This window comes from Pteropus alecto, unplaced genomic scaffold, assembly GCF_000325575.1.
Source record: "Pteropus alecto unplaced genomic scaffold, ASM32557v1 scaffold7, whole genome shotgun sequence".
In the NCBI taxonomy this organism is placed as follows: domain Eukaryota; kingdom Metazoa; phylum Chordata; class Mammalia; order Chiroptera; family Pteropodidae; genus Pteropus; species Pteropus alecto.
Window position 1 is genome coordinate 44,666,573 of NW_006494614.1, and position 18,834 is coordinate 44,685,406.

The 18,834-nt window shown below is 36.1% G+C and overlaps 1 protein-coding gene across 1 annotated transcript in view; it reads right to left on the reverse strand.

Annotated features, from left to right (window-relative positions):
• The window catches only part of DNAH8 (dynein axonemal heavy chain 8), a 307,121-nt gene that overhangs the window by 158,153 nt on the left and 130,134 nt on the right, over positions 1–18,834 (reverse strand). Inside the window, exons 38-44 of the mRNA XM_006926591.3 lie at positions 17,763–17,865; positions 16,691–16,795; positions 16,149–16,310; positions 13,226–13,450; positions 10,388–10,560; positions 8,844–9,022; positions 1,511–1,698 (exon numbers count right to left, since the gene is read on the reverse strand). Coding sequence (XP_006926653.1) covers positions 1,511–1,698; positions 8,844–9,022; positions 10,388–10,560; positions 13,226–13,450; positions 16,149–16,310; positions 16,691–16,795; positions 17,763–17,865 — 1,135 coding nt within the window. The remainder of the gene's footprint in view (positions 1–1,510; positions 1,699–8,843; positions 9,023–10,387; positions 10,561–13,225; positions 13,451–16,148; positions 16,311–16,690; positions 16,796–17,762; positions 17,866–18,834) is intronic.

Consider the following 18,834-nt stretch of genomic DNA (forward strand, 5'->3'; position numbering starts at 1 on the left):
TGTCTTTCTTCCTTAGCCAAAGAACCCCAGTTGCAAGCTGGGTACATCGCTATCCAGATTAAAAACTACATTTCTCAGCCTGCCTTGAAGCTGGTGTGATTAAATTCTACACCGTGAGATGCAAAGGGCACATTGTATGAAATACCCTGGTTTATTTGAAGGCAGGTGATTCAATCAACTGACTGCAACGAAATAGAGATGCTACTGTCGCATTTTAGCTGATAAGATGACTCTGAAGCTGGAAACCATGATAGAGTAGAAACACAGAAGAATTTAAAGAGAATAAAATTCTTATACATTAAGCCACTATTTTTTATGTCTCAATATTCACAGCCTAATCCATATCTAATTGATATTTCTAATATTATTCTTAATCCAGGGAGAATGTTAAACTTCTTTTAAATTCTTCTACACCACAGTTATCACACTGAGTAAATTTCTTCATCCCGTTTTCTAAGTTATAACTGATCACGTCAGGATTGTTACGTACCCCCAACTGTTTTACTAGATGTTTGCTTACAATAAAACTGATCAGAAATTTTCTGATTTTGCTTCCTAGGATTTATCCACTGGGACATGTAAAACTCTGAGTACTTGGTATTATCCTGAAACTTAGAGATTTAACTGAGAACATATAAAAACATTACATAAAACTGGTTCAAATTAACTTCACTTTTCCAATTCATAGAAATTCTGATTTACTCATGCCTTCCCCCGCCCCACCCCATCTCAAAGCTCTACTCTCCATCACGTGGTACAAGTTTTTGGTATAGGGCCTTTTTGGAAATTTTAAATTATTTGCATCATTCCATCTTAAGTTTCAGAGAAAAATCAAGTATAGAGGTTAAGTAGTCAAGGGTTGGTGTTAAACTGACAATAACATCTTTCTCTAACTGGCTGTGTGACTTGAGCAAGTTTTATAATCTCCCTGAGCCTCAGGTACTTCAGTTATAAAATATCCAAAATACAGTACAAGACTACATTTCCCTGGCCCCCTGCAAATTACTTTAACCAATAGTTGTGACTTGTGTCAGTTCTGAACAGAAATTCTAAGAGCTAGAACATAATTCTTCACGTTCCTTTTCCTTTGCTACAGCAACCAGCAATGACTAAGAGTACCTGAGTAAGGATATATAAAGTGGACCCTGCCCTCTCTACTCCTCCCCCATCGACCCACGGTGGTCATGTGGCATGAGGGAGAAATAAATCTTTGAGGTTTTAAGAAATGGAAATTGTTACTATAGCTATCATGTCTGATACAATACATAAAACATTTAGCCCATCACCTTGTACATAATAAGTGCTCAATAAATAGTAGCTATTATCATTAACATATCATTATTTTATCTTATGACTAGGCTATTGTTTTTACTCAAAAAAATTAACATGATAAGAGAGAATAGCTCTTGACCTCTAGATAGTCAGTCATTCACCCTAATAGATACTTTCTTTTATTTAAGTCTAATAGCAATTAAACCAATCAAATTGCATTTAAAACCTATGTTCTCACCATTGTTAAGAAGATTCCAAATTCTGGATTTAAATCAACACAGTCACCATCAGAAAAAATGAACTGTTTTTTTCTCTCTTTTCTTGCTGTCAAAACAATATAAATTTGTTGGGCTGCCACTGACAAGACAGGCAATTCAATTCTGTTAAACTCATCAAAACAGCCCCAAGAACCTGACTGTGCAAGACCTGGTATGAAAAACAATTAATTTGAAAAGTTTTACTTCTTAACAGCAATCATTTCTCCAAAGTGCTCTCAAACAATTATATATTGAAATACAATTTATATCAAGTTTCATATCTGGCTGTTTTGAAAGACATATTTAATTCCAGTGGTATCAAGAAGTTTCATTATTTGTACATCATCACCAAGATTATGAAAAGAGTACACTGCCAAAATGAAAGTATAGATGTCATTACACCCAGGGATGCTGAAGAGTGATAAAATTTGATTCAGTCTGGAAATGCCACCTCCATTGGGGACAGGGGGAGAAGGAGCCATAATGTTTGGGGAAACTGACAAAATAAAGGATGTCTCATCTAGTCAGATCACTCTGTTCCTTTCTTGTTAAAATGAGAGAACTATCAGGAGGCTGGATAAGACAGAGAATGGCCAAAGCGTTTTTATTTATTTCTTACAAAATCTAGCACAAGGAAAGACCTGGATATTGTGAACATAGCTCCTGTCTAATCTCTAAGGATGAAAACCTTCATTATCTTTAGCTGCACAAAATGCTCTTCTTTCTTTTATTATTGCCACCTCCTTCTCCAGTTTTTCTTCTCTCTCCTTTGGGAATTCTATTTTATACAGATGTTGGAACTTAGATATCTATCCTCATGCCCCTTAAGTTTTTCTATCAAATTTTCCATTTCTTTTTGTAATGTATTCTCTTGGCTAGATATTGTATTTCAAGATTTTTTTTAATTTACATTTTCAATTTCCAAGTACTTCATAGCAGCCTGTTTTTCTTTAATTGGTCATATGGGATAAATTCTTGAAATTCTTATTAATTTTATTTACTTTGAGTTTTCTTCTGTTTCCTGTATTAATCAGTTTAGTGGTCAGTAGCTCTCTTTGCTGTTTGAGGTGCCTCCTTAATTCCATCAGATATTTTATGAGACTTTGTTATGTCTGTATATATATGTTATTACTTATCCTGAATGTAAATTCCTGTTTGCAGTATGGATGGGCTAGCATATCTGACCTGGAGCATTGCTAGTCTCTCTGGCACAAGCTCCACTCCACATTCCCACCCTGGCCCCAGGTTTAATCCCTGTCAGGACTCCCACTTCAGAGAGCTGTGCGATGACTTTTATATGGAGGAAGACACTGAAGACAGCCACCTCTTTTTCTTTTTCTCTGCCTTCTGTTATAATTTTGGCATTGTGGGGTTTACCTTGCATTCTAGTCTGCTTTTCTCTACCATCTCCAATCCTCAGGCAGGGAGTGATCTACAAAAGAGCCCTTCTCTTTGTTTAGAAAATGATCCTTGGGGTTCAAAAATGTTTTAACAGAATCATAAAGAATACTATACTGAATACCCATGTACTCACCTTTCAAATCTTAACAATTTGCTTCAGATTTCATTCTAAAGAATAAAATATTATAACTCCAGTTCAAGTCTAGGTATGTCCTTCTTGGATCCACAATACCTCTTCCAGACATTAACCTCTATCTTGAATTTGATGCCAATGGTTCCTAAGTATGATTTTAAACTACTGCTCTTATACGTTCATGAGCTCTACTTATTCTGCTTGTTCAAAATTTATATGCATGTTTCTATTTATCTACATCTATCTAGTTATCTATAAAATATTGTATATACCCTCCTGAAATTTGAATGACTTGCTCAATATCATTTTTCTGAGATTTATCTATGCAGATACATGTAGATATAATTCACTATTTTAAAATACTGTGCTGCATGGTATTCCATTGCATAAATATGCCAGTTTAAAAATTCCTTCCACTCTCAATGGATGTTTGAGTTGTTACTAATAATTTGCTATCACAATGTAACAGTCTTGCTTATGTCTTCTTGTTATCTGTGAAGAGTGGAAATGCTGGGTCAAAGAGTATGTGCGCCTTCACATTCACCATCTGTTGCCAAACTGTTCTCTGAAGCAGCTCTACCAATTTACATACACGTAAGAATTATTAAGAGTTACAATTTCTACACATCCTTACCAACAGTGGTTTTTGTCAGACTTATCCATTTTTGCCAATCTGGCTGGCATGAGACTGGTATCTTGTTATTGTTTTGTTTTGTGTTTGTTACTGATTTAAAGAAAATCTTTTTTTAATGCTGGATATTAATATTTTGTCAGCTATACATGTTACAATATCTTCTCCTAGTCTGTAGCTTATGTTTTTTTCTTTCTTAAATGGAAAAATATCATATAAAGACTGTGTAATTATATATACACATATAAAACCATCAGTCAGGTAATTAAAAGTAAGAGTTGGGTATGCAATCTCATGATATCTATGATAGGGACATATCCCATTTAAAGGAAGGGCTGGATGAATAAAGTCATGATATTTAATAGAGGGAAGCCCCAGTGAACTTATTCCCAACTACGCCCCCTTCCTTCCCTCCCAGAGGGAGAGACTGCTAGTCTGAACATTGTGATAATCATCCTCTTGCTTTTTTTTAAATTTTTTTTACTAATTACATATACATATCTAAATAACATATTTTTTCGTTTTACCTATTTTTGAATTTTAAATAAATTCAATCATACTATATGCATTTTTATGAGACTTGCTTCTTTCCCTCTAAATGGTTTTTGTGAGACTGCTCTATGTCAGTGCATTGTGTTGCAGTTACTCATTTTTACCACTATATAGCATTGTTATACAGAATTTCAGATATATTGTAGTCTTCTTTATGCATGATACATTATATGTTCACAATTTACATATTTTTGTATCCAGTCCACCATAGGGGACACTCTAGTTGTTTTCAGTTGTTTGCTGGTATAGGCAATGCTGCCATGAACATTTACACACATACTCCCAATGCTTAGGTGCAGTTATCTGAATGTATACCAGGAGGTAGGATAGCTGAGAATACACGTGTATGCTTTTTTTTCCAAACAAGTTTTACATTCCTACCAGTAGTGGGTGATTGTTTCTGCTGCTCTACACCTTGCCAATGGTCAAAACTGTCACATAAATTTTTCGTTAATCTAGGGTGTAAAAAATGTAATCTTTCTGTAATATGCAATTCTTTGCTGGTCATTTGGTTTTCTTCATTTATGCAATGCCTGTTCAAGACCTTTTCTCGTTTTTCTATTGAGTTATCTTTTTCTCATTGGTTCATAGGCATTATTCACATATTTGGGATACTAATCTTTTGTAAGTAATATATGTTGGGAATGCCATTTGCAAATTTCTGGCATGACTTTTCTCTCTTTTTGGTATCCATTGATGATGGTACCTAAGTTTTTAACTTAGGGTTGGCAATGTGTCGATCTTTTCTTTACGGTTTGTGATTTTTGTATTAAAAATCCCTTTCTATTCCAAAAACAAAGATATTTTCCTTTATTACCTTCTAAAATCCATGTAGTTTTGCCTACCACATTTAGGCATTTAATTCCCAGAACTGATTTTTGTATCTGGTTTAGGCATCCAATTTTCATATATGTAGGGAGGCAATTTCCCTTGTTAAATATTAATCAACTGTTTTCCCAGAACAACTTATTACAAAGTCTATCTCCTCATCACTGATTGACAGTATCACCTTTGCCATATGCCAAGTGTCCTTGGCCTAGTTCCGCATTCTCTATCATGTTCCACTGACCTATTTATCAATCCCTGTACCAATACCACACTCTCGAATTACATTCTAAAGTATATCTTTCTGAAATGTTCATTTTCTAATTTTTTTTGTGGTTTACCAAAATAAAATTTATTTTATATATGGATATATTCTAGGAAACTTGCTAAATTCTATTTTTCTATAGATTTCTTGGAATTTTCTTTACACTCTATCCTATCATTTGTAAATAATGAAATTTTGTATTTCTTTCTCTCCAGTCTTTGTATTTTTGTTGTTGCTGCTGTTCTTTTATGCCCTGGGTAGGACCTGAAGTACACTGATGAATATATATAGAAATAATAATGGAAATCCTTGTCTTATACCTCATTTCAAAGAGAATGCTTTCAAATTTTCAATATTATCAAGTGAGCTATGTAGATGAATATCTGGGAGAAGAATCTAAGAACAGCAGGAGTAAGGGATCTGAGGAGGGAATGTGCTTCAAATGTTTGAGAAATACCAGAAAGGTCAATATAGCTACAGGAGAGAGAATCAGGAGAGGGGAGAGTATTAGGAGATGAGGTCAGAAGGTCAGAACAATACAATGGGGCAGGGGAGGAGCAGGTGTGATTGTGTAAGACAATATGGAACCACTGTAAGGATTTCAGCTTTTAAACTCTGAGTGAAGCCACTAGACAGCTTTCAATAGAAGAGTGTCATGATCTGACTTATATGCAGAATTGCTGTGGTGCTGTTTTGAGACTAGAATGGAGGGGACAAGAGTAAACATAGGAAGACCAATTAGGAGGTTTATTGGAATAGTACACATGAGAGATGATGATTGGCTTGAACCAGGATGACAGCAATGGATATCAGAGGTGATCAGAATTGGGATGTATTTTGAAGGTAGAGCTAATAGTGTTTTCTGACAGTTTGGATGTGAGTATGAGAGAAACAGAGAATAGAGGATAAGTCAAATATTTTTGTTTGAGTATATGGAACAATGGAGTAGCTATGTAGAGTGATGGGGATCCAGAATCCTGGAAGAAGAGGGCCGTCTCTAGAACCTGACCACACTTGCATCCTGATCTTGGACCTCCAGCCTCCAGAACTAAATGTTTGCTGACTCTTGCATTGAAGAATGGTCTTACTGAGTATCTACTGTCCTTGTTTAAAAATCTAGCACTGAGAGAATTCTGGGAAACATGGAGGATAGACAGATGTCCTCAGGTCTCACCCCTTGAAACAACAATAAGCTGAACATCTAAAACTGAACAAAAAACACCCAAACTGCACACCAGCATATCTGAGCATGGGATCTGCACATAAGAACTACCATAGGTCAGAACTTCGGGTATCAGGCGGTGGACTGGGAGAAATAAAGAAGAACATAGGTCAGAACTTTGGGTATCAGGCGGTGGACTGGGAGAAATAAAGAAGCTGCTTCCCATAAACTCCAGAGCTCCTTGCAGGAGGAGGGGGAGGGGTGAAGGTGCAGCAACTTCCCTGAACAGCCCTGCTGTGACTTCTACGCAGCCAGCAGCAGGGCCCAGTCATCAGGGCAGAATGAGAATGCAGAGAAACAACAGTTGATTTTTACCAGCCCTCGGTTGCAAAATCAAGGCTGAGCCTTAGGCCCCAACTCCCAGCCCAGAGGGCCCCTCCCCCATACACTCTGAGACCGATCACCACAGAACCCCAGGGGAATCTGAGCAAACGCTACCAAAATTGTTGCTAACTCTGACAGGGACTGAAACTGAGAGTAGCAAGTGTGATTAAATATCTACAAGAAAATACAAAAGACATTATTTAGACTTTATATAAAGCAGGGATCCAAGAGGCTAAGACACCACCTACTGGAAACCAAAAGAAAAGCGCCTTCTTTGCAGCACGCTAAAGACAGACCTTTATATAATAAATCTTCTTTCTGGAAAAACAACAGAAAACACTTCCATTAATGAGAAGAAATAGTCCATTAAACACCATAAACAACCAAGGTGACAAGGTATCACAGAAAGAAAGAGAAAAATCTCCAGAAAATAAGCTAACAGACATAGAAATATGCAACTTAAATGATTGAGAATTCAGGATGGTACATCTGAAAAAACTCATTGAGATCCGAAACAGGTCATATCAATAATTTCAGTAATTGAAAAAACAACTAGATAAGCAGAGCAAGGAGATTGAAACTCTCAAAGAAGAACCAAATAGAACTTCTGGAGAACACACACACACTGCAGCAGTTGAAAAATGAAACAGCAAACTTGGGAAATAGAGTCAACTAAATGGAGGAAAGGATCAGTGATATCGAAGACAAAAATCTAGAAATAAATCAGAAGGAAGAAGAGAGAAACCGAAGAATGAAAAATAATGAAAGAGAAATACAAGAACTAGCTGATACCATCAGGAGAGGAAACAATAAGAATAATGAAAGGCAAGGAAAAGGAGCAGGGATTAGAAAGCATTTTCAGACAAATAGTGGACAAGAATTTCCCAAATCTAAGGAATGAGCTGGAGCTTAGAATTCAAGAAGTCAACAGAACACCCAATTATCTCAACTCAAAAAGGCCTTCACCAAGACACATTGTATTAAAGTTATCAAAAATCAAGAACGAAGATAGAATTCTCAGGGCAGCCAGGGAAAAGAAGACGGTAACCTATAAAGGAAAACTCATTAGATTATCATCGGACTTCTCAGCACAGACCTTACAAGCCACAAAGGAATAGAATCAAATATTTAAACTATTAAGTGAAAGGAAATACCAACCTAGAATAATGTATCCAGCTAAGCTCTCCTGTAGAAATGAAGGAGAAATTAGAGTGATGGGGAAGGCTAGGACAGAGTAAATATGAGGAAGGGAGATCAGGTGTTTGGACCTATTAGATGTTTGAGTGGAGATGTCAAGTAGTAGATATCAGTTGTATGTATGAATTTGGAATTTCAAGAAGTCCAAGTTAGAGATAGAAATTTGATCATATATATAATATTTAAAGTTTGGGTCTGCACGAGATCACTGAGAGAATGCATGTGGATCAAAAAGAGAGAAACACCAAAGATTGAGTTCTAAGACTGACGTGTTCTCTAATCTTTTCTTCTTTGTCTATCTGAAACCACCTCCTGCCTTTCTTTCAGAATTTTCTCAACATCTCCCATCTGCTTAGAGCCCTCCTTCTTATTTTCTAGTAACGTTCTCCTCACACTCACCATGCTTTAAAAAAATTTTTCATTTCAGTGGGATTTAATGCAGAAAGGGAAGTCATATGTGTCATTGGTTTGTTATCTTTATCTTATCTCCTCTACCAGTGTTTCAGGCAATAATAAATTGATTCCATTTTCATAATCCAATGCACATTCAACTCATGGACTATATCAGCAATAGAATTGAACCATATGAAATTGATAATATCCAGCCATTTTTGACCAAGGAAAATGGCATTATCATATGCATCAACTTATACTAATTTTGATTATGTGGAAAAATATCGCTTTAGATTTATATCAGAAAATAACATCGAAGTACAATAAAAATAAGTTCACCAAAAATAAATTTAACAGCTTTTGACACTTGCCTTTAAAAATCCTTCCTAGACCTCTGAAATCCATTTGATCTGAGCAGTTAAACACGACCACATATTTTCCCAAACATCTTCCCATGTCTTTTGTGGTTTCTGTTTTGCCAGTGCCTGCAGGTCCTGCTGGAGCACCTCCCATGTTCATTCCCAAAGCCTGTGCTAAAGTGATATAGCATCTGCAAATGTTAATCAGATAAAACTTTGTGAATATGAGATAACATGCTACAAGCAGAAGTCCAATGTGATTGGAATGGGCCTGTTTATTTTAGAATTTGAGCAACCCACATGAAAGAAATAGGGAACCAAACAAAGCTGGAGTACTTGACATTCATTAGAAGTAATACAGTAATTGCAAAAATTACTTGAAACAAACTTCTAAACTCCACAATCCTGACTTAAAACTTTATGTCTTCTTTCCAATGTAGTCAGGATAAATCCTAAGACAGAGAACCAATTAAACAGTGGTGTGCTGGAAGATTTTTAACAACTGGCTCTCCAGGAAAAAAATCTAATTTTCATATTTGCTGATTTCTGTGGTATAAATACTTCCACCATGGCTGATGACAAGCTACCAATGTGATATCACAAAAGTGGGAAAAGATGCATGTATCTGGCTCTCAAAAGCTGCTACAAGCCAATTCCAGCACACCATTGCGAAAAAATTATTTTACTCTGAAATGCTTCACTCATTTAGGTAAGTGTAAAAAATAATCTAATGAATCTTCTTGTATCTGATTCAGCTTCAGTTATATTTGTTTCATATCTAACTAGAATTTAGTAAAGCTTCACGAGACATGAAGCTTTATATGTAAACATCAATAGAAGAGAAAACATTGACAAATGTATGCTGCAATGGCACTGGGCATATAAAGAGAGATTGAATAAATCAAGAGAAAAATGAAGACAAAATTTGACTGTATTATAATTTTACGTGGAGGCAGCCCTACTTAAAGTAATGACAGAATTGTTCTATGACCCAATTTAAGTCAATTCTACAAACATATATTGAGTGTCTTCTATATACAGCATACTGAACTGAGTGTTGTGGGATATGTAAAAATGAGAAAGCTCAGTTCTTATTGAGTGTCATATACTGGAAAAACTATGAGGGCATCTGCCATTAACTGATTATTCAGGCCTGGCCAAGAAACTTCACTTTAGGTATCAGTTTCCACATTTGAAAAACCAAGAGACTAAGACAATCTCCAAGGCTCCTTTCTTCTTTGCAATTCTAATGACATTTCTTTATGATTCTAGAGATTTTTTTTTCCATCTTGCAATCTAAAATTTATTACTAAATTACTCATAGTCAACATTCGAACTTGATTTCTTTCTTTTATCTTTTTCTACATCATAAAAAAATTAATGTACATGTATGTTTAAATAACAACTATGGTTATTTCGCTATTGGACTGACTTTGATGAGCTAGCATAGACCTAACACAACAGCAATAAGCTTTTGGTAATATTTCAAATGCAATTTTAAAATAATTTGAAGCACATTAATTACAAAATGGAAAAACAAAAACCAAGTTTCCTACCTGTCTGTTAATGGAGTGATAACAAGACGATCAGTGCATCCCAGAAATTCATTTTGGTAAACAAAATCAACATCTGTAATAGACACCACAGTTTGATCCAAATCTTCTTTAAAATAAAATCTACTTTGTTTTAGCCATTCAAAATCAGTAACTGATTTGATATGCATTTTTACCTTAAGAACATGAAACACAAGGAGATCACATACTGAATTGCAATAGCATAAAACATAAGCATATGGGCAGTTTTTATTCACCCATTCATGAACTGATTCTCATTCATTTGACATATGTTTATTAAGTCCTTCCTAAGGCCTGACGCTGATAGGTAAACAAAGATAGACATAGTTTCTGCCTTCTGGAGCTGACAAAAAAGGACAAAAGATAAACAGATAAACAACTAATAGCCATAACGTATAAAAAAATGCATGATTCATAAAAATATGTAGCAAGAGGACCTAATCTAGTTAGTATAGGGCTTCCAAGAAGGGTACTCAAAAAATAAAACATCTAAATTAACACTTGGATAAATAGTAGGAATTTACCAGGGAAATAAATCAAAGAGAGTGATGGAGGTATGGGAGGGCAAAATGTTCTAGGCAAAGGCATGTTCATGGGTGGCATGTTCAAGAAACTGAAAAAGTTCACTACAGCCGAGACATCCAGGATTCTGAAGAAAAAGTAAGAACTGAGGCTTCACAGGGCCTGGGAAAGGGCTTGGGCTTGTGCTCATAGCAAATGAGAGGCCTGAAGGGATTAAACAAGGAGATGTAAGGTCAATTAGGCACACATGCCTGCTTCATCAGCACTATGGCTAAACCAATCAACCTATAGGGCAAGTAGTACTGGGCTCCCACCACCATGGATGCAAAGAGATAGAAACCAGGTAAGCACATTTAGGAACGATGTCCCACCATGACCACATCTCGAGGTGCTTCATGACTCCATTGGCATATGTGGAGAAACCTCATTCCTGCCCACTCAAGAGAATCAACATAAGAAAGTGGCAAATGATCACCTCCACTGCTCCTTAAACCAGTGACTCACTTCCAGGTCATTCAGGTGACACGAAAAAATGGACCTCTGGCAACTGTACAATGTTCAGATCTAATTAAGTCACTGTGCTATTTACAATCTTGTTTTTTGTTGTTTTCGTTTCATAGTTTATGACCTGGCCTCCCTTCCTGTTCAGAATTCTGGCTTCCCTCCTAAAGCAGTTTGTATTCACCATCTTAAAAGAGCTACTTTCAGGTAATATAATCTGCTCTCTAACATAGGACCCACAACCATGGAAATGCAGTCAGCTAGCTACTTTCAACAATCCATTAAGATGGTAAGGAGGAGATGAAAGGGGATGAAGAAAGAACAGCAAATATTTATCGAGTTCTTACTGAATTAAGAACTGTTCTAAGCATTATACATAGAAAAATAAAATGCAAATATGCTGGCCGTGAAATCTCATTCTAGTTGGGATGCAAACTGACCATGAGTTCAATAGCGATTAAGACAAAAAGAAAACACTTTCATAGTTTTAATCGTGTATAGGCTTTTTAGTCCATTCTGTACGTAAAGTAAAGCTTTGCTCAGCACTTAAAAGAAATTTCTTCCATGAGACTTGAGCTTTAAGAGTCAGTGAGAGATGTACAGACAACAGCCTCAATAGTATGCTCTTAACAGATGTAGTAATAGACTCCATCGAAGTTTCTTGAGGTGGACTTCAATGAAAGCCAAAGTATAAAGGTAATTGGAATTCAGTGAAAGCAACTCTGTAGAAGGCCAAAGAAATATGGTCTAAGTATGCAGCTTTCTGATGATTAGCTTGATCCATAACTCCAGAGACAAATCCTAGAACGGTGTTTCTCAAACTTTAATATGCATATAAATCACTTGGAAATCTTGTTGAAATGCAGATTCTGATGGGAAAGGGGAGGTGCTAGTAGTGAAAGAGGTTGGAGATTCTGCTTTTCTAACAAGCTCCCAGGAAATGCTAGGGCATCTGGTTGGCACACAATACTTTGAGAAGCGAGGATCTAGATTCTGGTAGAATAATAGATTGCATGTCCTTCAGTCTTCAATAAATATAATTTATCTAATCAGAGCTTTTGATTAAAGCAGGTAGCCTGTGATCATATTCTCTAAACAGAGCCCGAAGTTGCATGAATTATATGGCTCTGATGAAGGAAAGAGATGCCTTTAAAACTCATTAAATCAAATAAAACAAAGGCAGTTAAAGACGAAGACAGTCAAACAGTGGTGTATCAAAACTGCCTGGGGCCCTTATCCTCTAATAGATAACCACTGCTTTAGAAGAAGTTGGTCTTGCTCATAGCCACTGGTTAGTAAAGTTCTATTTCCAGTGGGAATTCAAATACTCCTCCTCTTATTCCTACCCTACAAAACTGTGCCCAAATCAAGCCCATGATGCCCTGTTGTACACTATCAGTTGGACAAATAGCCAGGAGGACTCTCTGAAGCTTGATTCTATTCAACCTGGACTTCTTTCCCAACCCGCCCCCCATCATAACTCATGACCAATCTCACCTAAATTATACCATGTCCCCGTTATTTGGTTTAATGGGACAATTAGTTCACATCATATCAGCTGCGTCCAGACTTTCAGAATCCCCAATGTGAATGTACACATATGGTTGTTTAAACCACCAAATATAGATATTTGTAGACATGGTGCATATGGAGGGAATTGTGGAAAAGGATCAGGTAGATAAAAAATTCACATAAGTTAGTTAATATGTGTAATACTTAGCTGTTTATTATTAAGAACACTAAATTATTAACTAGTACACTAAATTACTTTAAATTAAGCAAAAAGAGATACTTTACCAAGTCATCAAAAATATCTCTCTGATGCACATGGATGGTAATTAGAGTTTCAAATTTCACTCTTTCAAACTTGCTTAGGTCATGTGTTGTCTGACTAATTAAAGTATTTAGAATATCCAAAAATTTCTGGTTGGTCACTTGCATGATTTTCCTGTCATCTTTTGCATTATTCAAAGCTTCTTCTGAATCATGTGTCCACAACATCTGAATTCCCAGAAGCCCAACCTACAAATCCAGCAGACAAATATGCCAAATATTTAAAACAGATCCTGCAATAAAATCTGGTGGTCAAACTAAAAAAGGGACATGCATTTCTCCACTCCCAAAAGTAGTTTTCCAAAGGTCTCTTCACAACTTTTGTTTTCTTCACAACTTTTAAAAAAGATATGCTGCCTATCTCCTTTCTTGATCTCTGCTCTCTAATATCCATATCTTTATCTACATCTACTTCTCTGTCTATATATCTATCTAAGGGCAAAGACACAGAAAGTAAGGAGAGAAGCTTGTCCCTTGTCTCCTGATGAAGGCATAGAGAAATTGTGAGTGAATGTCGCCTTACCTACGAATTCTGCCCCAAGGGAGTGAAAGTGATCAGAATATGCCCCACCCTCACCTCCTCCCCCACAGCAGTTGTCCCTTTGGGAGCTTTTGTTCATCTGCAGAGTTAAGAAACAGATTCAAAATCATTTGGACCGAGAAGGAACCCCATATTTGGCAGAGGACTGAAAGCAGAGTGGCATGTGGATACTACTTGGCATGGCATTCGATGTGGGTAAAGCAAGGGGTTAAAAAGTAAACCCTTTCCTAATCCCTGTCTCGCAGGAACTTCTGTTTTTCCTGCTAGAGCAGTAGCCAATCCTGGGGTCTGCAGGTGAAGATAAATGAAAGCACCTGGCTGAGCTGAGCAACGGGATACAGGGGAAATTGCCGGTGTCAGGAAGCTTCCAAAAGCCAGCCAATGCTGACCCTGATGACAGCAGAAGAAAGCACAAGATAGGAAAAGCAAAGAGAAACAACACAGAAACAGGAGTGTGAGGTTGTCTGATTTAAAGACAAACAGACCCACAGGCCCTGAAAAATCACTGCATAGTGGTATATTCTAAAAACTAACCTTTAAAATAACTCACCAAGAAAAGTTTAAATTATGTTTTTTACTTGTGTAAGAAAGCAGGGGACTTAATGGTGGAAACTACAGAGGATGGCTTATTAAAATAAAAAACAAAATAAGAATACTCATTTTCATCAATATTATTTGATGCCTGAAATAAGCACATTAAAAAATACTGGAAGGGAATACACTAAAATATTTACAGTGACCATTTCCAAGTAGTAGAAATATGGGAAGTTTTTACTTTCACTTTTATATATTTCAAATTTTTCCAAATTTTTGCAACAAGGATCCATTACATGCATAATCTTAAAAATGTGTTTAGAAGAAAGCAGAGACAAAATTTAAGATAATTTTAAAGAAAAACTTAAATTAACATTGTCGTGGGCAAATTTCAGCCGTTTGGAAAAAAATGCTTTAAAGAATAAAGGATACATATATATTCATTCAATATATATATTGAATGTATACTCATTCATTTTGTTACTCCTTAAAGCAATTTTTCCAAATAAATTTGCCCACTAGAATGTTAAGATTTTTATTTAAAATTATTTCAAATTTTATCTCTTTATTTGATTATATGTATATGTATGCATGCTAAACAAAATCCTGAAAGACAGTCCATTTTCCTGCTATATCTTGTTCAACTTCACCATTGCTTTGAAGCTGCTCTTCAACTTTTCTACCTTTAATGCTAACTCTTCTTTCTAAACTAGACCGAGCCTCTCCTTCAGAACCTGCAGGGTGATCAAGCTTTCCCAGGAAAGGAAAGATATGTTGATTTAATCTAAGGAGTTATTTTCTCGGCTTACCAAATAAAGTATTTTATAAAGATTTATCACAAAGGTAACAATGCTAATAAAAATATCAAAGTTTACCAAGGATCTTACACAATATTTATAAAATCACAATATTAAAGTATTCTCTCCCATACAGGCTTTTTCTGTATCTGTACTCATGTCATTTGAATAAATAATTTCACACCACTTCACTTGTCTCCACTGCATGCACAGTAATTCAAGGTTTGGAGTGTGGTTTGGTAAGAGCAGTTGGCGAAGAACCGCAGTTTGAGCAAAAACTGCCTATATTTTCTTTGGATATCTTTTGCTTTCTATCCCACACTCTCTCTACCCAGAGCACAGATCATCACTTTTCATTTATCCTGGATGAAAATTAATGAAACTCTTGGCTTTTCATTTTCTATATCTGGTTTTAATAATACTTGGCACATTACAATGCACTTCTAGTAGCCACGGGACTTGAGAGCTGTTCAAGAGAACACCTGCTCCAACCCCAACCTCTTCAAGTTCTTCTCTCATTAAAAAGTTAGTTGCATGAGAAGCCCTACTTTAACAGATAATGCCAATTTTTAATCACCTGAAGGGAAAATAAACAAAAGGCAAGATGGATTTCATTTCAGGAAAAGATATGCTCATTCCTTTTATATATATCCATACTCAGATTTATATCTGTATCTATATTTACCTATTTTTTTATATATAAGATGAAATTTTCCATAAGAGGGTTTAGTCTCAGTGTATATCCTTAATGATGAGAGAACAAATCCTCTTCTGGAGGATGGGAACAAATCCTCTGCTGGAGGATGGGAACAAATCCTCTTCTGGAGGATGGGATAGGCAGGCCTCAAGCGGTATAGGTGGACAAGCAGGTGGTTGGGCACTGAGGGTGGGCAGACCTCCCTAACTAGTTCAAAGCTACAACAGCCTCCACACCATCAGGCTGACTGCCTCCTGAGTATCTTTCTCCCTTATTTCCATTTCTCATAACCATTATTTAAACATTGTGTATCCTCACCTGTGCTGGAAAGTGATTGAGGAAAGGTAAGAGTTGAAATCCTGTATCACTGATTTGATAGAATGCAGATCTAATTATGTTATGTAATGATGACATCTGCATTTTTAACAAGTCCAGAAGCCAAATCTCTACAGGACCTTTGGCCATAACAGGAACATCCAACTGAAAAATATATTACAAATATATTACAAATTGATAATAATTTGCTATTTTCACAAATGTCATACACTTAATAAATCATAGTTACTCGATGCAAAGCAAATAGCTTTACGTTTTACAAAAAATATTTAAAACGAGTAAAATCAACTAATACTATAGTGGAAGTAAATATAAATGTCATCTGATCTAAAACTTCCATTTTATAGGTGATAAAAATGAGTCTTAGAGAAGTTAAATGAGTTATCCAAACTATTTTGTCACAGGGCTACAGAACTGAAGCCAAGTCCACCCCACTCCCCTTTTCTTCATAAGAGAACTGCATTCTCTTCAACTAAAATTTTTAAAGACATCCTAATAACAAAAATTTAACCAAGTTAAATTACAATAATTTTTTCTCCTTCTCTTGATATGACGGCCAGCATACGATCATAGTCTTTCGCATGAAATGACACCTCATTTATGTTGTCAGATACTGCAGGCAGATGTGGCTGAAAGAAGCATAAGACAGCAAAAACATACATGAGGCTGTGAGGTGTTTTCAAAAGCCTTAATTTTTTTTTAATCTTTGTAAAAAATTAAGAATTTACTTCATTGTCTTAAAAAAAAAAAACTGCTTTGATTGACTTGGAGGCCAACTTTTAAAAATCTGGCCCTATAGGATGTTTCTTCCAAGTCCCTAAATGCCCCTCTTAGACTATGGAGATTGGACTAACGACTATCATTATCCTCCAGATGGAGATTGAACCATATGGTCCCTTCCCAGCTCTGCCCTGCCTTCTCTCTTGGCTACATCTCTGCTTTTACTTCTCTTTTTTCACACAGCTTTTACTTCTCTCTTCTCTTTTCTCATCCCCTCAACTTCCTAGAAACCAACGAGGAAGATACTATTAGTTGCTTCCCAGATTCCCAAACCAGAAAGGGCCTCCCATTCCCAGTTCTCTGTAGTTTTTCTCTTCCTCCTGGAAATGTTGCCCTTGGAAATGGCTAAAAGCATTTGAGAAGCATTCTGGACAGAAAAAAAAAAAAAAAAGGACAAATATAAACCACAAGCTCTTTCTGATCTAAGAATATTTAGATTAAATAATAATGAATTACATTTGGTGAGCACATACTAGTCCTAGATATTTTTCAATGCATTAGCTCACAAAATCTTTATGACAATCCTATGAGGTGGGAACCATTAATATCCTGATTTTATGGGAGAGGAAACTGAGGTACAGGAAAATTAAGAAGCTGGCTAAGGTCATTGAGCTGGTGAGTGGCATAATCGATGATCCCTGCCTCAGGTTGATGAGCTCCAAATACACAGAAAAAAAGGATATTTTATAATCAACATAATTTTTAATACCCTTCTTTCCCGCCTCCACTTTTAAGATGTTAACTTCATTTTTATTAATAATTATGTATGCTGTGGAAAAAAATAAAAGGTTTAGGTAATAGATACTTAGATTATACCTGTATGGTATGGGAATCACTGGCTTGTCCAAGTATTTCCAGGAGAACCGGATCGGATACAAAGAAGAATCTTGGAAATAGTAATCGCTTCTTCTCCAAATACCTTTAAATAAAGTCACGTTACCAAATGATTTTTTTCTGAATTATTTACTTATTTATCTTTTTAGTCAAGACATAATCACTAACATCTTCAATAAGATAATAGCAAACATCTATTGTAATTTCCCACTTGCCTCTGAAATATTTGGTTAGACTCAAAGTCTACGCTATACCATGGATGTCACTTGGAAAAAGTGGAAACAAGAAAAGGATGCATAGCAAGCCTACCCCATCTGTCATCTTCTTTCTCATTAAGAGCTCTCCTGTGAGCTTCAAGGGTATTTTGAACCTCATGGGTTAAACCCAAAGTGAACACATAACGTATCTCCAAACCAGCCCATTTTAATAGTGAAAGGGGGCACAACTAACCATTAAGCTAGGAAAGAGGCATAAACTTAGAAAAATCAAGATATATATTCACCTTATTTCAAATGGAAATTGAGAATGAACTGCTTTTTAAGAAAATTCTCTATGAATTTGTCTAGTAAATTGTTCCCTTAGTGCATATCTCTACTCCATGCCTGGAGTGGGCTGAATGGAAGTACTTCAAAAGATAGGTCTATGTTCTATTTCCTGGAATCTGTGAATGGAATCTTATTTGGAAAAAGGGTCTTTGCAGATGTATTAAAGTTAAGGATCTCAAGAAGAGATCATCCTGGAGTATCCAGATAAGCCCTAAATCCAATAAGTGACCTTATAAGAGACACACAAGAATAAAAAAAAGGATATGTGAATTCAGAGATAGAGATTGGAGTTATGTAGCCACAAGCCAAGGAATTCCTAGACTCACCAGAAGCAGGAAGAAACAAGGAAAGTTTCTCCCTAAGAGCCTTCAGAAGGTGCTGACAACTTGATTTCCGACCTACAGCCTCCAGAACCGTGAGAAAATTAATTTCTGTTGTTTTAAGACACCCAGTTTGTGATCATTTGTACAGCAGCCCTATGAAACTAATGCAATGCTTTAATTTGTCCA